General features: G+C 39.4%; 1 protein-coding gene across 2 annotated transcripts in view; it reads right to left on the bottom strand.

Moving 5' to 3' along the window:
- The window catches only part of LOC109432643 (D-beta-hydroxybutyrate dehydrogenase, mitochondrial), a 573,848-nt gene that overhangs the window by 163,688 nt on the left and 384,592 nt on the right, over window positions 1-25,568 (bottom strand). For both annotated transcript variants that reach the window (XM_062855210.1, XM_062855211.1), the window contains exon 4: window positions 2,914-3,117. In XM_062855210.1, the coding sequence (XP_062711194.1) occupies window positions 2,914-3,117 (204 nt within the window). The remainder of the gene's footprint in view (window positions 1-2,913; window positions 3,118-25,568) is intronic.

Raw genomic sequence — 25,568 nt, forward strand, 5'->3', positions numbered from 1 at the left:
GTACTTTTTTTAGTTAATATCCGAAGCTCAAATCGCTTCAAGGTAAAATTTAGGTACTTTTTGACCATTTTTAGTTCCGCGTGCACTATTTTGACTGTAGAACTGGTAACAATGTCCCGATTTTTATAAAACTTTGACAGTGTAAAATTGTTGTGTTAAACTGTTTACAGTGAAAATTTCAGTCATTTTGTTGAGTACTTTCAAAGTAAGAGCAGTTTGAATTGGCTTCTTCAGCGGTGTTGAGATAATTCCATATTCTGAATCTGCATACGAAACTGAGCCGAAATCCAAATTTTCATGAATTTTGGTGACCGGGAACCCATTTAAAAATCAATTTGAAGTTTGTATGGGAGCGATTAGTCGAATCACCCCTCGTCACATTTTGTACTGGGTGGAGCTGTCAAACAGTTACCTAGGGGTAGGCGGGGCATAATGAGCAGGTGGGGCATAATGAGCACCTTGTATTTTCACTGTAAATCTTCAAATTAACAAAACAAATTGCTTGATTGTAGCCTATCTAAAATCCAATGAGTTGATGACAAAACATTTGTCAAAAAATCTGTTTACCTTGAAAAATTAATCAAAATGCGTAAAGTGGTCATGTACTGGGAAAATATTATAAGAATCAGGTGACCTAAAATAAGGTTTTGGGAATCGAAATCACAACTTACTGGGCATCTATCGATTTTCTTGATATTCCATACGCCAATGAAATGTACTTGTAACACTTTTCAACTATTTGTATAATTATTTTGTTGAAAAAATATGCTTCAAAGAGTTGGTAGTAGGGTGGGGCAAAATGAGCAACTGGTGAAAAAATAATGAAAATGGTAAACATCTTCAACAAACGAATTTTAATTATGGTTTCCTCTGTTTTGATGCATATAGTACGGTTTTGTCTGTAACTTTCAATTGATTAGCTTGAAAATTTCAGTATCTGTATATTATCACCGTTTCAAAATTCCTCAATAGAAGACTCCTTGCAACCCCACAGTTCCCTACAAATTAAACCCCGCAATTCCTTCAAATTCTCATTGATTGTTGACGGTATGCTTTATCATTAGCAAGAATAGTCAATTAGCATTTGATTGTGTACAAAACTGGTATTGATCATCCTGCCCCACCTAGGGTGCTCATTATGCCCCACCCTCAAAACGCAACTCGCGATTTTATACGTTTTTAAAAACATAAAATTTTACAACATTTATAACTTTATTCGGAATTTCAACGATTAGCTTTTGTCAGTTAAGGTTCAAATGAGGATTGAACGTTAAAATTACACATTGGTTGCACTTAATTTACTGGATTTAGTGGCAAAATGCTTAAGCTGCTCATTATGCCCCGCCTACCCCTAGCTGTTAAAAGGTGATTTCAAAAAATCTCTTTGAAATTGATTTTAGGTGCCAAAATAAAGTTCTAAAAATCTGAAAAAAAAAGCATAGTGGCTCAGAAAAAGGTGCTCTTCCGTATAAAATCAAAAAATCGATACATTTTTCTTAATTTAAAAACCCATTTTCACTATACCAAAAACCACATCTGCTTATTGTGACATAGTGCGACATATATGGCTATAACTTTTTAACTGTATGATCAAATTGAATGAAATTGACAAATTACTTATACATACATACTTTACGTACATAAAAATTTTCATTGAAATCGGTTCAGTATTTTTAGCGCCAGAGTTGATACGGCAAAAAAGTGAAATTTTCCAAAATGTTTGTTTGCACAAGATTCTCAAGTGGCAATTCCCTTGTTTCAACGATATCTCCGCCAACACTCAACCGATTTTAATGAAAATTTTATGGTATTAGCTACACATAATATACTATTCATGGTCAAAAAATTAGCTATTTTGGCGAACGCAATCAAAAGTTACACAATATTTTCTGTGTGCCAATTTCATCGTGGACACCCTTAACTTCCCTTCCGAAGGAAGAACTCACATTATGTGAGTATGTCGAGAGTGGGATTCGATCCCAGGTCCTCGGTGTGATAGTCTTGTGTTCTAACCACCACACCAGGTCCGCTCCCACGCAGACAAAACCTTGTTGAGCATACATGGCTTTTACTTTGTATGTGTTTTTGGGCAGTTCTTATGTGTCATTTTGAGAAAAATACCTAAAAATTCAAATTTCACCAAAAAGTAAATTGTGAATAGCTTTAGAACGGATAGAAAAAACGCCATGCTGCCTTCGGCAAAGTTTTTCCTCATAAAATTTCCTATCTTTTTATAGAAATTGTTTTAATTTAGCGTTAGGTTGAGATACCTTTTATGATGGGTGAAATCTATAGTATATCAAAAAATGACAAATTTTAAATGTCAATTTCTTGATTTTGCTTTGGCTGACCAAGCCATGTGGAAAATTACACTGTTGAATATGCTTTGACATCCATGTGCACAACAGAACATGTGCTCGATGAACAAATTGAGATTTGAATTATGAAAAGAAATCCACGTACTCCGGTGAGACTCGAACTCACGACTCCCAATTCGCTAGACAGGCGCATCTATTCCTTCAAGCTACGGAGTCACACGACTATCTCTGTGCGATTGTGGAATCGAGTTCAGTTCTAGGCCTGCTGGCGACTGAAAATTTAACCACAGCATCGTGGTCATATAGAATGAAATAGAAGGGGCCTATAGAACTTGACATATGGTATTTTAAGCCATTCTAATTCTGACTGATTCCAAACACTCCGAAAATCATGCAGGTGATGCATTTCACTCCCGCCTTTCTCATCCTCAATATCCTTTCTCAAAAAAGAAACAATCAATTACATCTAAAAATAGATTTCGTGTGATGGACCACCATTCCCTATGAGAATATGCAAACCAAATTTCCTTATTCATACGTTTCCCAGAATAGAACAGTTGATGATAGCAACAAAGTCAATCCAATCAAAACTCACCTGCACCTCCGAGGTCACATCCAATGGGATCGGTTTCAACCGACCGGAAGACATTGCCTTGAGCATGTCGGCTTCGGTGCTCTCATCCAGGGCCTTGAAGCCGGCAAACACCGTAAATCCCAAATCATCCAGCCGTCTAGCCAGAGCCCGAGCCAGCGGCGATTCGCATCCAGTGATGAGCACTCCCTTGCCGAGCGGCGAAACCTGTGTGTCGAGAGAAAACGGATAGGAAGAATGTCTTCAGTACAGTACGCAGAACAACGGCAAGTCGTAAAATGCTACCGAAAAGGGTTCTCTTTGGCTCGCCGACAACCAGCGCCCCCCCCCAAATCAACCCGCGCCGCGCGTAAATCCAAGCAAATGGCAACAACGTCTTGATGTGCTGTGATCTTTTGGCTCGTGAAAAGGGAAGCGCATTGACGGAGTCAATTTCAGCCCACACAGAGTACGGCACGGCTGTAAGCTGCCGTCGTCGTCATCCCGTCTATGGGGTCGTATATGCTCCCTCTAAATTGTGTTTACATAATAAGGATATTTACATAAGAATTACCAGCGGGTACAATTTATTCGTTTTAATCTGTACAAGTGAGATACACACATTGGGAGGAAGGCTGGATTGGGTCCTGCATTGGAGCCGTACACCGATTGTGGGCGACTACGTCGTTTCTGTCAAGTGTCTCCTCCTGCGATTAAAGGGAGGCAAAAGGGTGGTCGACGGAAGTGGGAAAGGATGCTGCTGCCGCTACGGTGATTGCTGATTTTGCCGTCGTAGGTAGCAGCGTGCGCGCTGCTGATCAGAGGAAAGCAAAAAAGCACTGCTGCTAACCGGCAGCAAGCAACTAGCGAAATGTAAAACGAGCAACGACGATGGCGATGATGGTGTTGAATTGTTGGCGCAAACTGCAAGGTCATGGAAGGTTAATGTAAAACAGCTGATTTGAGTTTTGCCAACCGGAGCAACCCAGCAGATTTCACGGATTGCGGAGAAATGAATATGTTTGGCCTGTGATTCGGGGGTCACCGTCACTCTGCTTCGTTTCAGTGTGGTTTTATCTAAGAGGGAATTCTAAATCAGACGGTTGCATATTTTTACTACTATTCTTCATCGCACGACGAAAATTGTTGACAGATCTCAGGTCATTTTGACAGATAACGCATGAGCGGAAAAAGTACGAAAATCAAAGCCGTCTTTGTCTTACTCATGCAGAACTGTCAAAATGACCTGAGAATGGTCAAGTCGTGTAATTAAGAATTTGTGAAATCAATCGTCTTTTATTTTAATGCATTTGTCATTTCAGTCCATTTCTGTGTCATTTATCTATATATATAAAAATGAGTTTGAAGTTCCTTTGAGGCAACAAAACTCAAGAACGGCTGAACCGATCAGCATGACTCTTGCACGGTTCGGCTCGTATTCGTGGTGGCTGTGTTTATATGTACAAAAAGTTACAAAAATGAACTGAGAAAGTAGAAATATTAATAAAATACTGAGATTTGTGCGAACTGGGTACAAAGTCAACATGACCGCAATAAAACCAATCTAGAGTGCTGTGCTGCTATAACCTCAACAGCTGTCAAACCACCATATCTGGCAAGACAAAGTTTGCCGGGACAGCTAGTAGTTTATAGTTTTATACAAAACTAGCTGTCCCCGGCAAACTTTGTCTTGCCTACTGTGTTTATTGACGTTTGAAGTCCAAGTCCCCAATAAAAAATGAAGCAAAAACGATTTTCAAAATATCTAAATTTCTTCATGTTTTTGCCTAGTTAACCTTTCTTGGGTGAAAACTAATAGAACAAAACATAGACAATCAAAATCAGACGATGCGTTCGCAAGTTATGCGCGGTCCCACGTAATATATACATATATGAATTGTAAAATTTGTTGACTCTCTAGCGCCGCCTAGCCATGGAACTTCGAGTCAAATGTTTCATCATCTGTGAGCAGAGCTGTACCCAAGTAACAATTCCATTGCTGATTGGTTTTGTTTGATTTTTATTAGGGTTTTGTTACAGCAATAATTAAAACTCACAGTTTTATGACTACTTTTATGAAAACCATTGATGAAATGTTTTATAGTATACTTGAAGATATACATAAAGCCATATTTTAAGAGTAAACAAAACTCTCGGATGTGTAAACCTTCTGGCATCCATTATTAACACAATAAAACTGTCTAAACTCTCAACAGATGGCGATCCATTCGATTAGTAACGACATCTGTTGGTGGAAAAGTAGAAACTATGACACTGATAGGTTTATTGCGATCATCATAAAAGTAAACTTGCTTTCGTTTTATTTTCGCTAATTATGGTCGTCGCCATATTGAAGAATTAGCTGACGTGAATAAAAAATAGTTAATTTTGCTCAAATGCACTGATGACTAAATAAAATGTATAAGGTTTGTTAACTGTTCTAACAGTGCGCGCCCATTGTGTCTGTGCCTCTGTAGCAGCCCTGTCTTCGCAGCTTTGACGGCCTGACTTGGGAGTGACAGAACGACCGACTGTCACCATCGTAAGTAGATGATTAGACAAAAGACATCACGTTGATTGATAACAAGGAGTGAAATACTGCTATCTGAAGTTATTTTCTATAATTAAGTTCTAAAGTTATTTTCTATACTTAAATCCCTATTTGATCTTAAACTACTTACAAGTGAAATCAGGTATATGAAATGTTTCATGTATACAAGCCTTAATTTAATAGATTTTCTTGAATTAGTGCGTATTACTACAGTGCAAGTACTTTGCAAGCCGCAGAGCGTATAACCTATGTTTTCCTAAAGCTAAACCGAAACGGTGAGACAGCATAAATTATGTAACAGCCTAAAATTATAAAAGAATATCCTTACAGCTACTAGGAACACAAATACCACTCAAGACCCTCCGGATTACACTAGGGGAAACTAAACGTAAGTTGAAGCTCTAACTAAATGAAATACGCTATGCGACTTATATTACGAAACATACACTTACATCTGTTATTATACTACAAAGTTATATGCTTAATTACCAATCAACCTTAAATTGTAAACCTTAAATTCTACCCTTCTTCCTCTCATCCTCATTATGATGCAGGATTTTATTAATCTCCTGAATAAAGAGCCGTAGATTATACATTGCTCTGGAGGTTAATTTTACGGAAAGAAAAACCCCTTCAGTCTGGGTGACTTGTTGAAACGAACTTCGACAAGGTTTTATGACGGCCCACAAAACCACTACAAGACTAATTGGTCTTCAAAATGTTACTTGGGAAGATCTCTTAGGTCGAATTCGTTTATTCCCGACGGTGCACTGCACCGGTGTAGCAATTGACACCGGAAAAACGAACGGTTTCGGTGCAATTTGATGACAGTTTATGATGGTATTAGTAAGAGCGCGTGAGAGCGTCAATGAAAATAATGAAAAATATCATAAAAAAACATAAACATTCAACATAAGTTTCGTTCGGCTCTACTTATAATGTCGAATTCGTTTATTTGCACCGCTTTGCCACCGGGTGTAGCAAACTTGCACCGAAACCGTTCGTTTATTCGCAGGTACTGTTCTGTTTTGACACTCGATTGGCACCGGTGCAAGAAAATGCTACACCCAGATTGAGCTTGGTGTAGCAGGTACAAAGCTAGTTTTGAGAATTGATAAGTGTAATCAGTTTTGTACCTTTTAATTCCGCCCTATGTTGCTTATCTTTTGACAGATACGCGTATTTCGACTACCACTTGTAATCTTCCTCAGTGTCAGTTATCCACTGAAGAAGTCATCGCATTCGCCCCGCTTATATACCAAAATCCTACCGCTACTATTGTTACCTAAAAACTACCTATACCTATAAATCTACCTAAACCTTTTTTTCTACCTCTATAAAAGTACCTAGTATGTAGCTTATTAGGTACCTACGTATTCCTATCACGTGCACTGCGCTTAGGTATGAATTTAAACAAACGTGACTGACCGTTTCCCTGATCCTTGTTAAGAAGTAATGCCGCCCTTTCTTTGTGGATTTCTAAACTTTCCGCTACGTCAAGCTTCCAAGATGAAGATACATTTCGCAGGATACTAATGTTATCCTTTGTCAACAGGTGTTCATCTTGGAAAACATGTTCTGCCACTTTCGATTTAAATTCATACGCTAAACCCTTTTCTAACTCTTTACCCGCTTTTTTAACCTCTGCAATATGCTCTTTGAATCGAATTTCAAGCGTTCTTTTTGTTTGTCCTATGTAGATTTTATTGCAATGTGGACATGTTATCTTATAAACTCCCGATTTGTTTAAATCACTTATTTTATCTTTTGTTGATCCTAATAATGACTTAAGTTGACAGTTCCTGCTACTGAAAACTAAATCTATACCCAATTTTCTGAATTTTGATTTTAATGGCTTCGTAATATTATCATCAAAGTTCACCGCAACCCTTTTTAACTCATCTTGTTCAGTAGCAAGAGTTGTCATGCTTTTTCTAAATAAATCCCTCTTTTTCTTATCGATAATAGCCTTAACTGTACTATCGTTATATCCATTGAGCCTAGCCGTTTCAAAAATATAGTCCATTTCCTTTTGTTTGCCTGTATCACTTAAAGGAAGAGTGTGCATCCTGTGAATCATATGATGGAAAGCTGCCATTTTGTGTTGATAAGAATGATTAGAAGTTCTGGGAATAACCCTCATAGTATTCGTTGGTTTCCTATAAATTTCGAATACAAAGTTAGACGATTCCCTGACAATTAGTAGATCAATTTAATATCTTTATGAATGCCATTGATTGCTCCAAGTATCTCTGGCAAACTTTCTTTCTTGATGATGCTAAAAACATCATCAACATACCTCCACCAACGCTTAGGTAACAAATCTTTCTTTTTCAAAATATTCTCAAGATTTGCCATGAATAATTCGCTCAGAAAAGGAGACAATGGATTACCCATTGGAGCTCCTTTTGTTTGTTTGTAAAAATTCCCTCGGAAACTGAAATAGTTTTCTTCCATGCAAAGTCATGTCAATTTAATATAGCTACGAACTTACCGGCACACTTGGGAATAAAGCAGTGACGTCAAACGAAACCATGATTTCATCGTCTTGAATATCACCAGAGGCTTGCAGTTGACTTGCAAACTCCTGAGTATTATTCACCGAACGACTCTCAAAAGCTTTTGGCATTGATTGGAATTCTTTCACCAGCCATTTTGCAAGTTTATGGGTAGGGGACCGTTCCGCTGAAATAATCTCTCTCATTTCGTTGCCCGGTTTATGTATTTTTGGTAGACCTTTGATTCTAGGCAGAACTGGATTTGATACTTTGAGACGACTAGTGTTATCCCTAATGATTGCCTTACATTCCTTAATCGTTTTATCTACATGTCTCACCATTCCAGGGAGTGGATCGACCCTTAACTGTCTATAGGGGCCAGTAGTTATTTTTTCGTTCATTTTGTTATCATAATCCTCTTTGTCCAAAATAATTACTGCATTCCCCTTATCCGCTTTTACATAATATACACTCCCGTGCAAAAGTTTGGGGTCACCCCCTCAAAAACATAGAAATGTTTTTCGGTCATATCTCAGTCATCTTTCATTTAATCCAGTCGTTCTTAGGCTCTATCGAAAGATAAAGAGTTAGATTTGATTCGTAGGTACTTTTCACAAATTTCATATGAAATTTTTAGTAAAAAAAGTTTACCTAAACTTACATGTTTTTCCTAAAACTGTACGAAACATTGTTTTCCGTGTAATTCAAAATTGGGTCGTCCTAATTTTGAAATTAAAGTTGCATTAGAACCCTATTTCTATCCTCTTTGAGAGCCATTCATTAGATTTTAGCGGAAAAATTCATAACATAATTTAAATTATCGAGTTAGGTTTACAAGTCACCGTGCAAAAGTTTGGGGTCACCCCTTAGTATGCTGCATCGTGCAAAAGTTTGGGGTCACCTTCTGAGTCGTTTTTTTTATTCAAATCGTCATTTTTTTGGTGCAACTCCAATTCCTTCTATGATAGTTGAATGGCAAGACACAGAAATGGTGATGAAATGTTCAAAAACTAAGTTCTAGACTAAGTTAAGGTAGAAAATGGTATATAAAATCCATACTAAATCAGCTAAGTTCGTTATATAAAGTGCGAAAGAGGATAGAAGTGAGATAAAAATGACTAATTCGTGAATTCTACCCTATATAACTGTAAGTGTTAAAACCACAAATACACAATTTCACAGCCCCCCCGTTTCTCCGAATGTAATATTACATTCGAGATTTAGTGTTTTGGTGCAAAGCAAAGGGATAACTTTTTGATGAATATGCCATTTAAATTAAAATAGGTAACATTCCTTAAACTTATGGATTTTGAGGTAATGGTATGTTGGTGGTTATAACACCCACAGTTATTAGGGTACAATCAAATATACTATATTAATAATATAACTCACTTCCAGCTATTTCTGGCGACCCTTTATCCTGTGCTTGTGGCGCCGCTTGTGACGAACGTGGCAACTATTACACTCTAAAAACGTATGCCCTTCAGAAATACACACGCTGTCAACATCAATGAACTAGGGATGTCAATAATCTCTTCAGTTATCGATAAATAATATCAAAATGTTTAGGGTTTAAATAAACAAATCATATTCTTTGCGTAATAGTTTTTGCACACAATATACTTTAAGGTGCTTTAAGTCAAAATGAATCAACAAGCATCCCCATTAGCCATAGCAATTTGACCAAAATATTTTACTTATCCACTTCCAAAACAAATATGCTTCTGAAAAAAAAATGATAATTGCGAAACGTCAAATTGCGTATGTTCCATCACTGATATACGACAGTTACAAAATATAAACTTAATATTTGCTTTGTCCAATATCATAATTTTGTTTGTGCAAATTGAATCTTGTACATCCCTAAATATGATTGACTACCATAACAAAAGGAAATGTCATGGAGACACGGTTAAACATATTTAGCAAATATGTGGTTTAATTTAAGGTTGATTGCCACGTTTGACGCTAGATGGTGCTGTAAGCTGTTCGCCAATTCAATGTATGGGGAACGCGGAAGTGAATCATATTGTTTATATAATATATTTGGTACAATTCACGAATCAGTCATTTTTATCTCACTTTTATCCTCTTTGGCACTTTATATAACGTACTTAGCTGATTTAGTATGGATTTTATATACCATTTTCTACCTTAACTTAGTCGAGAACTTCATTTATGAACATTTCATAACCATTTCTGTGTCTTGCCATTCAACTATCAAAAAAAGAATTGAAGTTGCACCAAAAAGAAATGACGATTTGAACAAAAATCTGAATCAGACTTCGTTTGGAAGGTGACCCCAAACTTATGCACGATGCAGCATCCTAAGGGGTGACCCCAAACTTTTGCACGGTGACTTGTAAACCTAACTCGATAATTTAAATTATGTTATGAATTTTCCCGCTAAAATCTAGTGAATGGCTCTCAAAGAGGATAGAAATAGGGTTCTAATGCAACTTTAATTTTAAAATTTGGTCGACCCAATTTTGAATTACACGCAAAACAATTTTTCGTAGAGATTTAGGAAAAACATGTAAGTTTAGGTAAACTTTTTGAGCTAAAAATTTCATAGAAAATTTGTGAAAAGTACCTACGAATCAAATCTAACTCTTTATCTTTCGATAGAGTCTGAGAACGACTGGATTAAATGAAAGATGACTGAGATATGACCGAAAAACATTTCTATGTTTTTGAAGGGGTGACCCCAAACTTTTGCACGGGAGTGTACCTCTTTTTCTTTAAGCTCTCTCAAAATCTTAACCTCCTTGCTGTTTCCTCCTTTTACTTGACCTCGGTTAACCTCTAGTACCTCTTCTGTAATATTTCTTGCCGTCTCCTGTAACTGTGTGGGTATTGTATGTGTGATGGCAGTCTCAACATCAATGATAGCCTGCTCCACGTCTGATTTACTACCGCATATGCTAATCCCTTGTTGAGAAGCGTCAATTGTTCTTCTGAGAACTGCTGCGTCGAACGATTAACCACAAAACCCTTAATGGAGTGTACCTTCGAAGATGCTTTGACTACTACATTTTTCGTGTTACTCTTATTTTTTCAAATTTTGAATCTTTTTCATATGGATATCCTTCTTTCTTCGTGCCTCACATTCCTCTGCTTCTTTAACCTTGGTAAGAAAAAGAGGAAATTCCCAAGTATATTCTTTTGCCAACTTTAAATGTAAATTATAACATTGTAACGTCAGCAAATCCAATTTTGAGTAAAGCTTCTTGATACTAGATTTAATGAACTCAGATTCCATCTTCTTTATAATACCTTGTGGAACCTGCCCTCTAACCTTAATCTTATGACTTACTGGAGTAAGACTAAGTTTTCGGCATTCACTAAGGAATGCTATGTCCTTTTTCAACCCTGCGATCGACTTCTTCAGTTTAGTGAACGTATTTGGTTCTGAAAGCTTGGGAGCCATTATGATCTTGTACCGACTTTTCGAACCCTCTAAGCAGAATACCCTCTTCGAATAAGTGTAATCAGTTTCGTACCTTTTAATTCCACCCTATGTTGCTTATTCTTTGACAGATACGCGTATTTCGACTACCACTTGTAATCTTCCTCAGTGTCAGTTATCCACAATATCCACAATATCTACTTAAATAATACTTTGAAATAATCGCTTTCTATTCACAAATGATGTATCTTCCTGAACTTTACGTGCCATCGAATAAGCTTCTCTGCATCTTGAGCGGACATAAGTTTTGTTGAAAAAAAAAAACAACAACAATCATCATAACCTCTTTTCGAGAATGGAATTTTTTTCAATTAGGTTTTAAAACGGTTTTATCGCTACCAGTGTACGCAGAATATGCCACCGCAATCGAAAAATAGGCAACAAAGGAGGCACGGCAACAACGCTTTGCTTTTTCGTTAGCAGATAATGACAAAATCGCTTCCGAGTTTGTTCACAACAAAAACGGTAGGAATATTTGTATCGTTCTATTCACATCGTGAATTTCGCATTGTTTTACAACTGAAATTCGACTCTGAGGTTTGCAAGAATCTTATTTCGTCCAAATGCTTATGAATTCGATAATGTATGTCGAAAATTTCAACAGAAAAGCCGGAATATCAGCACACGCACGGCAAGCGATGTTTGTTTTATTGCTCTCATCGCCTGACATGCGTTTGTTGCTGAGCGCCTTTGTTACCAACATGCACCGCTTAGGACAAAGCGTTTGTTTTTCGGCGTGATCCGGTTTTCGTACCCTGATTGCTACTCGTAATGCGGTTTGCAAAACCTCTCCGAGAGTGGTCCACTTAGCCGGAAGATGCTCTTAAAGAGGTTATCAAGAGAATTTGATGTATAAAACAGTTTTATTGTAAGTTTTATAAAATTGGTCATGAAGATCTCTTATAAAGCCTGTATCCGCAATAATCGGGACACAGAAATACAGCTGTAACTCTGCCATAGATACATTAAAATTGCTCGTATTTGGCCTAATAACATATTAAGATGTGTTCATTCCACCTACAAAATTTCATGTGAATCTGTGCAGTAGTTTTTGTTGTAGCAATGAAGGAGTAAAATGTGCGCCATTGAATTTTGTACAGACCCTAGTTTTGCTTGTCGGCGCTATAACTTTTGAATTTGGCAAAGGAAATGGCTGGAATTTTGAACACAAACCTCTCAATCTACATTTGTTGCATAGGGAAAATTTCAACAAAATCGATACACTTTAAACAATTTTATAGTTGAAACATGTATTGGGACAGAACGTGATTTTAGCCCCTCAGACAGCAACTAGTCAGCACACTTTATTGTTTCAATTGTAGTAATGAAAGTACTATACCAATAATCATCCAATTTTGCAGGCATAATATACACATAGTCGATTACCTTCTGTGAAAATTTCATGAAAATTGGCAGAGAAATTCAAAAGTTATGAATAGGCAAACATAGCACATGAAAAACACGAAACATTTTCACTAACACTCACCCCTATCAACACCCGTAGCTTTCAAACCAATTGATCAATGTTGATGAAATTTTGCAAGAAAGTGTATCTATAAGTATCATAACTGCTGATGAAGTTTCATATTTATCCTCACAGAACCTTGAACTGCAGCATAAAAGAACCATCTAGTATGCAAATGAAAATTGGTCATGATTGTACAAAATGTTAAAAACCACGTCTGTTTGTTTTTCATCCACAGTTATAAGTAATGCATCGATTTTTATGAAATTTGGCACAAATAATAAACATACACAAAAGAGTTCGCAGTCAATTTCTTGGCCATTTTTACCGATTTATTACAGAGCTACAGCCGTACTTCTGTGTCCCGATTATTTCGGATACAGGCTTTAGAGCCGAACAAATCTAAAAATGTTACTTGGGATATGTTTTTACGTTCTTCCGTATTGAGCATAAGCATGAGCATGATTGACCGCCCGCGGTTGCTTCTCTGGTTATGGCCGGTTCCATCATATATGACCCCTCCGGCCCCAAAGGGTTAACTCCTTTGGATTTCTTTGTTATCATTAATGTTTCACTACTGCCTCTTTGCTGCCTATAATTATCAGAGAAATTAGCCTCTCGCTTCAAATTCATCATATAATTAGGACACAAAACTCAGTATTCCACTCGTGTGTACTTTTGAACGTATACATATGAAGTACCATTTCGGATCTCATCTCAACCCAACAAGTGGGCGGTTTTTCACAGCCTTTACCCTAACTAGCTCCGTAGGTATAATTCTCGGTTACGACACGCTAGGACTGGGATCCCTGATTTGGCGTAGAATTACACGATCTCAACGACAATGATTAACATTAGCAGTCACAGCGTGGCATTTGATTTGAGCCCCTAGAGGAATTTAACCGACTCCTTCTGGTGGGCCACGAGTGGCGGGCGGCGCTACATTGCGTAACACGAATTTGCATTTTGATGAGACAAGCGGCTGTGGAAGATACGTGCGTGGAGCGCAAAAGTTTTCCCCGTTTCCCACGTTTCCCGCGCTTCAAGAAAATTACAACTAATCAGCAAATGCCACTTCATGCTTGAGCGACAGACAGGAAAATCCCATTCGAGGAAAAGTCATTCACTTTCAACTGCCAATTGTGCAGCATTAGTCAATCTGTCGATACTTTTACGACAGTTTTTTGCCCCCGCCCCTCGAGAAATGAATTGCTGTGGCGCACACGTTTTCATAAACTTCTCTCTGGTATGATGGGCTTCGGGAACAGCAACAACCCACAACCCCTGACATATCCAACCATTCAAGCGGATGCGAAAGTTTCTAACCTAATAAAAAGGGCCCACCACAGCATCCCACACTGACAGGCGGCATTCCCGAGCCGGACAAATCAAACAGACAGGCTTTTTTTTGCGATATGCTTCGTTGAATGTTTGGCGGTGGCAGATTCTACTAGGAGGGAACAAAATCCGCCTATGAACGACGAGCTTCTGAGGCGGGCATTGCTTTCACTGGAATAGGCTTAGTGTTCACCCACTGTTCGGTCATTTATTAGGCCGAAAATGAGGTTTCGATGACAGCGATGTGGGAAGACTCGTGCTTTCGACTTGTCTGGATCTATCCACTCGAGCGACAGTAACGAGAAAATGTAGTTGCGCTAAAGGGTTGTAGGACAAAAGGTCAAAGAACAAAAGGTCGAAATTTCGAAATAAAAAATTACTAGGACAAAGGTCAAAAAGACAGAAGATCAAAAAGTCGAACGGCCGAAAGATCTTACTTTAAGTTCACACTGCAACTTGGGCTGCATCTCTTCAACTTCGTGTTCTTCTAGCTCTTCCGAAGCTAGGGTTTGGGTGCTAGTAGTACATTCAAAATAAAATAAGTTTATTTTTCCGGCTGTTTCCGAGAAATCTGTTTTATTGTATGATAAAACTATTGTTCCTCTTTCAAATGCAAAAAGGCAACCTTCCGGATGTTTCCGATTTCAAAAGTTGCAACACTTTGAAAAATCGTAATAATTATATTGTTATATGATATTATTTACCTAGTAACACTATTTGGCCCTCTCAACGTATTTTTGCTGGAAACTAGAATTCAACAGCTTTCAAGCAAAAAAAAAGAAGTTTAAAATCGGTCAACTGGTTCAGAAGCTGTGATTTTTTGAAAAATTTTAGTTTTGAAAAATCTTTATTTTTACAATTCTAAAATTGGTCACCCTAATGACGAAATAAAAAAAATACGGGTCTAATTATTTTCGAAAAACTACAAAACCGCCATGTATCACGATGTTCGGAGACACACTATATCGATTTTCTATGGCATGGTTGAATTATTAAAAAAAAAAAATCTCGATGAAGTCGGTTAGATTGGTTGTTTCTCACTGCTAGGTGAATTTATTGTTATAAAATTCATTGAAAACTATGAGATACGTTTGATTACGGAGGTTTCAGGTGCGTCTCGAGGCATTTTATTGTGATGGGGTCTCTAAAAATCCTCGGAAACTTTTTGAAATGCCTCCAAGATACCCCTTAACCCTCTATTACCCAACCCCGCCTTTTGACTGGGCATAGTTTGAGCATTTTTTTTTGTCAGGGCATCAAAACTTTTCTTTTTTTATCTGATATTTTGGACTGTTCTGTATTTCTCAAAATGATTTTTGGTGTTTTGTAAAGCGTATTAACAATTTTGAAGATCATTGAAAAATGAATGTTTTGGTCAACTTTCAGATGTCATTTTTTCTTTTGTATTTAAACGCAAAAATTCACGTATTCAATTTTTTTCCTCAATCATTCTATTACAGGTCGAACTCGATTATCGGTAGTCGGGTTCTGATGCTTTCCTAACTAATATCTGGAATACGGAATGCCATACAAGACTGAAATTTTGACTGATTACTAATCAAAGTTGGCTTTACAAAATGTCAAAATTTCAGCCTCATACAACATGTCGTTCCTCCGATATATGTTTGGGAAGCTTCAAAATCCGACTCCGGAAAATCGAGTCCGACTTTATTTATTTATTTTTTATTTATTTATTCCACCGTCTTCAGCTGGGCTGCACAGACTGATTTAATGCTAAACTACATACTATTTCTAATAATATTCTTAAAACGAGTTCTACTTATATTAAAGTCAAAACATTCAACATCGTTAAGTGCATTAAAACATCGCTCTAGCGGATTGTTTTGGCCGTAAACTGTATGATGTCGAGCAGTAATGAATGAAGTTCGCTGGCGTGTTCGGCGTGCAGGTACAAAGAACCGCGCTTGCTGAAGAAGTACTTGTATAGTAAAAAAGTTTAAAGGAGTTGCATACATACAGTGGTTTTTCGATTTTGTCACGGTTCTATTTAATCACGCTCCATTATATCACGCTCGATTCTAGCACGGTATTTTTTTCGATTTTATTACGCTATGATATTCGATAGAAATATTTTCGAGTACATATTTCAAGTAGGATACATGAATTGTCATAAGTATGCTACTTTTGCACATTAGAAGCGTTTGTTCACCAGTTTTGGTCAGTCTAAGGGAAACCATTCCTAAAAAATACAAAATAATCAATTAAAACTACCAATATGCCAATATAAAAGGTTTCAACCTATATTATGGCCAAAACTAATGCTTCTACCCTAAATGGTTTCAGTGACAAAGGTGATAAGGGGTTTCAGACCGGGTACTGAACTTGATTATCTAGAATCTCATTCTAAAACATCTCAAATATTTACCTAACAAACGAAAAGCTGTATAAATCTGCAACTTTAACTCATTTCAATCAAAGTTGGTTTAAAGAAATGTCAAAACTCAAGCCTTAAATAGAATTCCGTTCGCAACTTCATATAAGATTAGGAAGATTCCTAATATAAGAGAATTCAAAGATGTTCGTCAGAATAGACCATTAAAATCACTTAAACGACTGTTATGAAATGACCAATGATCAATTGCTACCATGCAAATACCGACAGCATGGATGTCATAACTTAAATAATACTCAAGACTGGAAATGCTACTCATTGCTTGCTCACTCAAGGAAACTATTGAGTGCCATTTCGAACTTGCGTTCCATTTCATGTGGCTCCATTTCGTCTTCACTAGTTAGTTGAGGCGTTGAAGGAATATCTTCACATTGCTCTACAATGCAGCATAAATACAGTCTAGGATGACTTCTTTATTGACGGTTCTCTATTTTTTTCCAAAATGCTGCTTGAAATTTTCAATTTCCATTGCGTGGTTTGATGTTTCGTTGGTTTTTTATTTGCTTTGTTGGTATTTAGGTGTATTTTGAGTAATAAAAGCACTCGCAGAATATATGTTTCAATTTTATCACGCTCCAGTATATCACGCGATTATTTTTTTTATTCGTGATATAATCGAAAAAGTACTGTACTAAAATGATTTTTCAAATTTCTCGGAAAATAAATGTTTTTATGAAAAATAAAAATAAAAATATTTTAACAATAATCATAAAACCTCAAAATGTTTTCGTTTTAAAAAAATCGGTATGCCAAAAATAGACTTCCAGGAAAAATATAAAATTGTAGGGATGTTCAAAACATCAATTAGAAAAATCAAAAATCGAAATTCACAAAATCGAGAATTAAAAAGAATCATCTTCCTTTTAGATGACGAAAAATGATATTTAGATCAAAATAAAAAATTTGGGTATTAGAGGGTTAAACTCCCTTGGACCCCATGTAACGTACCTGAGATTAGCATTAGCATTAGCATTAAACGAGTCGCACAAATTCGTAGGTGGTACAGTCCTAGACCGCTGTTATGAGGGTTGCCTCCTTCCCGTCCGAACCAAAGCACAAAGATTTGGGACTAATCTCTGACTCTTGAACAAGACTGAAGCAATCCTCCAATGGTCGAGCACTGTTCTGGCCACGTCCTTGCGACTGCTGAGGAATGGGAAAGTATGGTTAGTTTTGGGCACCTATGAAAAATGTAGACAACTCTACGATCTCTCAGGCCTAGGTGTCACGGGAATTTGGGTGTTGTTAGTGGAAGGATAAACTCCAAAGGATACGCTTGATTAACGTTCAGGCACACCATTGTTAGACTGCTTCGAATCAGTTGTCTGCCCAATTCATCCTGGTTTCCTCGTCATCTTGTTGGCTTACTTACCTTACCGGTCAGGCTAAGGCCGGGGTGGCCTCTGCTGTACATAGGAGCCGCCTCCATTCCACTCGATCCATGGATGTTTGTCTCCAGTTCCGCACTCTGCGTAGGGTCCGAAGATCGTCCTCCACTTGGTCGACCCACCTAGCTCGCTGCGCTCCACGTCTTCTTGTACCGGTCGGATGACTCTCGAGAACCATTTTAGTCGGGTTGCTATCCGACATCCTGATGACGTGACCCGCCCACCGTAGCCTCCCGATTTTCGCGGTATGGACGATGGTTGGTTCTCCCAGCAGCTGATGCAGCTCGTGGTTCATTCGCCTTCTCCAAGTCCCGTCTTCCATCTGCACTCCGCCGTAGATGGTACGCAACACCTTCCGTTCGAAAACTCCAAGGGCGCGTTGGTCCTCTGCACGTAGGGTCCATGTTTCGTGCCCATAGAGGACGACCGGTCTAATCAACGTTTTGTAGATGGTTAACTTCGTGTTACGGCGAACTTTAGTCGATCGTAGAGTTTTGCGGAGTCCAAAGTAGGCACGATTTCCTGCCACAATGCGCCTCAGAATTTCTCTGCTGGTGTCGTTGTCGTCGGTCACCAGTGAGCCCAAGTACACGAATTCTTCAACCGCCTCGATTTCATCACCGTCGATATGAATTCGGGGTGGCGGGCGCGGTGATTCCTCCCTGGAGCCCTTCGCCATCATGTACTTTGTCTTCGACACATTAATGACTAATCCGATTCGCCTGGCTTCACTCTTTAGTCGGATGTACGTTTCCGCCATCGTCTCAAATTTACGAGCAATAATATCAATATCGTCGGCGAAACCAAGCAGCTGAACGGACTTCGTGAAAATCGTCCCACTCGTGTTTATCGCCGCTCTTCTTATTACACCCTCCAAAGCAATGTTGAACAGCAAGCACGAAAGACCATCACCTTGCCGTAACCCTCTGCGAGATTCGAAGGGACTCGAGAGTGTCCCTGATACTCGAACTACGCACATCACTCGATCCATCGTCGCCTTGATCAACCGTATCAGTTTATCCGGGAATCCGTATTCGTGCATAATCTGCCATAGCTGTTCTCGATCGATTGTATCATACGCCGATTTGAAATCGATGAACAAGTGATGTGTGGGCACGTTGTATTCGCGGCATTTCTGCAACACCTGGCGGATGGCGAACATCTGGTCCGTTGTAGCGCGTTCACCCATAAATCCAGCCTGATATTGCCCCACGAACTCTCTTGCAATCGGTGATAGACGGCGGCATAAAATTTGAGAGAGTATCTTGTAGGCAGCGCTCAGTAGTGTGATCGCGCGGTAGTTCCCGCAATCCAACTTGTCGCCCTTTTTGTAGATGGGACACACGATACCTTCCATCCATTCCTCCGGTAATACTTCCTCCTCCCAAATCTTGGTAATGACCCAGTGTAGTGCTCTCACCAGTGCTTCTCCACCGTATTTTAGAAGCTCGCTTGGTAGTTGATCTGCTCCAGCGGCTTTGTTGTTTTTCAACCGGCCAACCTCCTCCTCAATCTCTTGAAGGTCAGGGGCCGGAAGTCTTTCGTCCTGTGCACATACTCCTAGATCTGTTACCACGCCACCTTCAGTACTTGCATCGTCGCCATTGAGGTGCTCATCGTAATGCTGCCGCCACCTCTCGACCACCTCACGCTCGCTCGTGAGAATATTCCCGTGATTATCTCGGCACATGTCGGCTTGTGGCACAAAGCCTCTGCGCGAGCGGTTCAGCTTCTCGTAGAACTTTCGTGTGTCCTTAGCGCGGTACAGCTCTTCCATCGCTTCGCGATCTCGTTCTTCCTGCTGGCGCTTCTTCATCCGGAAGACTGAGTTCTGCCTGTTCCGCGCCTGTTTGTAACGTGCCTCATTCGCTCTCGTACGGTGTTGCAGCATTCTCGCCCATGCTGCATTCTTCTCGTTTTTCAACTGTTCACATTCGCCGTCGTACCAGTCGTTTCTGTGATTCGGAGTCGCGAAACCTAGTGCTGTAGCCGAGGTACTACCTATGGCGGATCGGATGTCCCTCCAGCCATCTTCAAGTGTAGCTGCGCCAAGCTGCTCTTCCGTTGGTAGGGCCACTGCTAACTGCTGCGCGTAGTCTTGAGCCACTTCTACGTTACGAAGTTGCTCGATGTTGAGCCGCGGCGTTCGGCTTCGACGCGTGGTGATAACTGTCGAAAGTTTTGAGCGCATGCATACAGCGACTAAGTAGTGATCCGAATCTATATTCGCACTGCGGTATGTGCGGACGTTGGTTATATCTGAGAAGAATTTACCGTCGATTAGAACGTGGTCGATTTGGTTTTCTGTTTGATGGTCGGGTGATCTCCAGGTGGCTTTGTGGATATCTTTGCGGGGGAAGAAGGTGCTTCGGACTACCATACCACGGGAGGCTGCAAAGTTTACGCATCGCTGGCCGTTATCATTCGATACGGCGTGCAGGCTGTTTCGCCCGATTACCGGTCTGTACATTTCCTCCCTCCCTACCTGCGCGTTCATGTCGCCGACAACGATTTTCACGTCACGCGGCGAGCAACCATCGTATGTTTGCTCTAACTGCGCGTAAAACGCTTCTTTCTCGTCATCGGGTCTCCCTTCGTGTGGGCAGTGGACGTTGATGATGCTGTAGTTGAAGAAACGGCCCTTAACTCTCAACATGCACATCCTTGCGTTGATCGGCTGCCACCCGATCACACGTTGTCGCATCTTGCCCAACACTATAAATCCTGTTCCCAGTTCATTGGTGGTGCCACAGCTTTGGTAGAAGGTAGCCGCTCGATGCCCGCTTTTCCACACTTTCTGTCCAGTCCAACAAAGTTCCTGCAACGCCACGATGTCGAAGTTGCGGGGATGTAGTTCGTCGTAGATTATCCTGTCACATCCTGCGAAACCTAGTGACTTGCAATTCCATGTTCCAAGTTTCCAATCGTAGTCCTTATTTCGTCGCGTGGGTCTTTGCCGATTGTATCGAGTCGTATTTTCTCCTATGTTATTCGCAATGGGGTTTTTTACGGGTGGCTTATTGGGCCTACGCCAACACTCCTGTCTCGCCGGAGGGCCATCGTGCCAGTTCTGTTTAACGTCCCAACCAACACTGGGACGACCACGCTGATGGGGCTACCACCTTGGATCTAGCTGGGCGTGGTACAGCGTTTCTTACTCAGCCGCTGGATGCCAGAACAGACGCTGTTTGAGCCGCACCTCCTTGGTGAACAGACACTCGGATCGTACCTCCTCAATCTAGCTGAAGTCAGAAGGACAACAGTGCCCAGGCTGCACTACCAGCTAAGCACACAACTCTTAGCTGGCGGTCTTTGTCATCGCTTGACCCGTGGAAGCATGAGGTAGGAACTTGTGAGGACCAGAGCGAGGACGCTCTCCTTATCGACTCTTGTTGGCATTTGGATGAATTACTAGATTCTTCGGTTGATAATCTGAAATATAAAATAATATTAACATCGTACGTCAAATAAGCTACATATTAGTGATACGCTCGCCACAGTTACATATTTTTAAAATATTATTTATATCGTAGAATACATTTACCTGAATCCTGCTGAAATAAAATGTTAATTAGTAGTACATTGAAACACAAATACTACAAAACACAAGGAAAAGAGCATCAAACTTTGATCTTGGAATATTTAAAAATACGGTAAATATCAAGATCAAAATCTGATTTGGTAGATCTTACACCGCAGCGCACCATTCTAAGGCGATCTACCCACGTTACGGGAATATGTAACGCACCTGAGATTCTCCGAAATCCCCAAAAACGCCTCCGCAACGCCTCTGAAACCAACCTAAAATGCTCTGAGACTTCCTGAAATGCCTCGGAAACCCCCTTAAGACCTACTCGGACCCCATGTAACGCACGCGAGACCTTCGGAAACCCCCGCAAACGTACCTGTAACGCCTGAAAAACCCGTCGAAAATCCTCTGAAACTCTCTGCAATGCTTTCGAAAACCCCCGCAGACCCTCGAAACCCCCCTGAGATCTCCTGGTACCCCGCTGAAACCCCTTGGGACCCCCTGAAACAACCCTGTAACCTTTCTTTGCTCTCCCCTATAAACACCCCCTGGCCGCCATTGCAATAGTTCCCATCATTATTAAATATTCTTATGTAACCTTTCTGTAACCTTCTTTCCTTGGTTCTGAGTAGCTTTCCCTCTTTTTCTGCAGGGCATAAAAAAGGTGCATAAATTAAAAGTGCATAAAAATAGCATGCATAAAGAGAGGTTTTAGTGTATATTACTTCAGGACTTTCGAAATTTCGCCACATTTACGTACCTACAGACATTCCTTTAGAAATTCTCAACGTTCCGTAGCTCGCGCGGTTGACTACCTGCGTCAGCACTACGCTAATGCTGAGTACACAAAGCGAGATTTTTTTACAACAGCGCGAGCGCTCGTGGGTTAAAGAGACTCATCCAGTTTTTTAAGAGATTCTTGTATGATTTGCTGCTGAAACTCTGGCGCCGAAATCCAACATGACAGCCAAAATTGTTTCAACTTCAAATGAAAAACCTATACTTTACTTTTATGTAAATCAAGGCGTAAGGTACCCCGGGGCAAGTGGGACCTTAAAAAAGGCTAGTTTAGTTTTGTCATGCCAAAAAATTCTAAACATAATTAATTTCGTAATTCCAATGGTTCTAAAAGACATTTTTGGTATATTTCTCCTTAATAACGGGCATTAAAACTGTTTCAAAATTTTTACATCCTATATATTATGCATATAATGAAAAGTGGAGCAAATCTTCATTTACTCCGTATCACGGGGCAAGTGGGACTCATTCGGAATGTTTGTACAAATGGCTTAATATAGTTGCTGCATATATGTAAGGTAGCATAAATTATAAATAGCTTATATAATATAATATAAATAACTATGTTTAGCGATTTATGTTGGAAATGTTCAGTGGTATCGTGCATAAATTACGTTACATACATAATAACGAATCACTGAGAAAAAAGTTGATTCAACCATAGCATCTTGTGCAAAACAAATTGTTTTTTTTTTTATATACATGCAAAAAGCGCTGTACAGTTAAATGCCGGAAGATTTCCAAACTTGCTTTTCATATTACGTAGTTCATGAATCTCGCCAAAAGATCTTTCAAGATTTACAGATGTTATGTTTTTCTTTACATAATTTCCCGATCATTAAATACAGATTTTTAAATCGTGAACTTTGAATAAGTCGTTTTCCATTTTTTTCATACTTTATGGCCGGTTTCTTAACACTCAGATAAACTCATTATGCAAAGAAAAACGAAAAAAAAAGAATTTGCTTAGATGAAAATATGAAAAATAGATGGTTTCGAAAAAAAAAGTTCTATCCAAGACTTTACCATTTTAAACAAAAGTTTCATTATCAGAATAGAAGTTGTTAAGCATAACTCAACGTTTTATTATTTAAGGCACTGATTTTTACTTCACTTTTGTGTGAATTTCGACATAGGCTCAAGACAGAGCGATCAAACTTTGACGTTGTGTTTGTTTACTCTCATAGTTCTCACTTGCCCCAGATGCTGAAATGCACTGGGGCATGTTTGAGCAGTTAACCAAAAATAATAAATGAAAATAAATTACATCTTTTTCGCTTAAAATAATTTGCAAACACTCCAAATGTTATCCTGAAACCGAAAAAGTTTGACTTTATTTGATATTCTATTTTTAAACGACGAATATAGTAGAGTACGTTAATCTCACTTAGTAAATTGAAAATTACATATGAACAATAATAACGTATATGGTCTCTTTATGGTGAGAACAATAACAATTTTTGAATTCAAAGTATCCGTTGGTGTGATACCTATGTTTTCCATAAAGAATTTTTGCCTTAAAAATGAAAAATAGATTAAATTATAGCCGTAGGTCTCACTTGCCCCAGATTCTCACTTGCCCCGGGGTACCTTACATGAACATTTGAACATGGCATGATACGCTAGGCGCGGTTTGATGAAAAATCGTCATTTTTGTCACGTTCTCTGCCTCTTGGCAAGCAAGGGGTCCATCAATTTAACCCAACCAAAGAAATTTTCATCCTTTTTGCCTTTCTCGTACACCAAAGTGTACTGAAAGGCTATATATTCACTCAAAAAACGAATTTTCGATAGAAGGCTCGGAGGGTCAACCAATCAACTTGGTTCGACGAATTGAGGTGATGTCTGTATGTGTGTATGTATGTGAGTGTGCCGATTTTTTGGATTATAGCTCGAATCGAACCGGAATTTTACCGCATTGTTTGCCATGAAAAATGTCAAGGCGTTCCGGAGTTATGTCCATTTGAGTGATCCGGACGAGCACCAGTAGAACTGGCCACATATAATACTAAACCAAGCCCCACCCATCACACCAAACTGCGGCGATTTTTATAACCTTCAGCATGGTTGATAAATTTTGTGCGGATATCAACTCAGGAGACCGAAAACTCTACGATGTTGGTTCAAAGTTCAAGATGGCGGTCTAAAATCCAAAATAGCGGCTCCAAATTCAAGATAACGGCTGTATAATGGAGTTTAAGGCCTATACCATGAAATATGGGTATATTTTGTAGGGGAAGATGTTTGGAGTCCAATAATATCTAAGATGGCGGTCTCAAATCCAAGATGGCGGCTCCAAATTTAAGATGGCGGCTGTTTAATGCAGTTTAAGGCCCTAAAACCATGCAATATGGGTTTATTTTGGATGGGCAAGATGTCAAAATGGCGACCTTAGTATCCAAGATGGCGGCTCCAATTTCAAGATGACGGCTGTTTAATGGAGTTTTAGGTCCTAAAACCATGCAATGTGATGTGTGAGGAAGATGTCTGGAGTCCAAAAATGGCAACCAGAATATCCAAAATGGCGGTCCAAAATCCAAGATGGCGGCTCCAAATTCAAGGTGGCGGTTGTAAAGTGGAGTTTTTGGCTCTAAAACCATGCAATAAGGGTATATTTTGTATGGGGAGAATGTCTGGAGTCCAAAAATGGCGACCTGAATATCCAATATGGCGGTCTAAAATTCAAGATGGCGGCTTCACATTCAAGAGGGAGGCTGTTTAATGGAGTTTTAGGCCCTAAAACTATGAAAAATGAGTATATTTGGTATATTCAAAACGGCTTTTCGGGCCCGTATGAAGTTGATCACCAATATCAACTTCTTTTCCCGATCAGCCTAGATAGCTGTGTAGTGTCGGTAGCGGTTAGTTCAACTGGCTAAGAATAGCACTACGGACCGCCTGTTCCAGTGGTAGGAATCCACTAATCAGGTGACCCCTAATTCATGGTGTTATGCGGCTTTATGCTTACCGTGCCTAGGAATGAATGGCTAGGGGGGTCTAATAAAAACCTAACCGCAAACGGAGCCTGTGGAGTACCAGGGCACCCTCCACAGTATTTGCCCTTACTGTGCTAACCGGAGCAATAGCGCGGTGGACCTTGTGTTTCTCCGAGACAATCAGCTGCCCTTCTTCAATCTCATACTTGAGGCTGAATAAGGGCGGGATTATGAAGATGTTATTAATTAGTTTAGATTTTCACCTATATGGTTTCGCATTATGCGTTTTACACA

The sequence above is a fragment of the Aedes albopictus genome, chromosome 3, assembly GCF_035046485.1.
Source record: "Aedes albopictus strain Foshan chromosome 3, AalbF5, whole genome shotgun sequence".
Taxonomy (NCBI): Eukaryota; Metazoa; Arthropoda; class Insecta; order Diptera; family Culicidae; genus Aedes; species Aedes albopictus.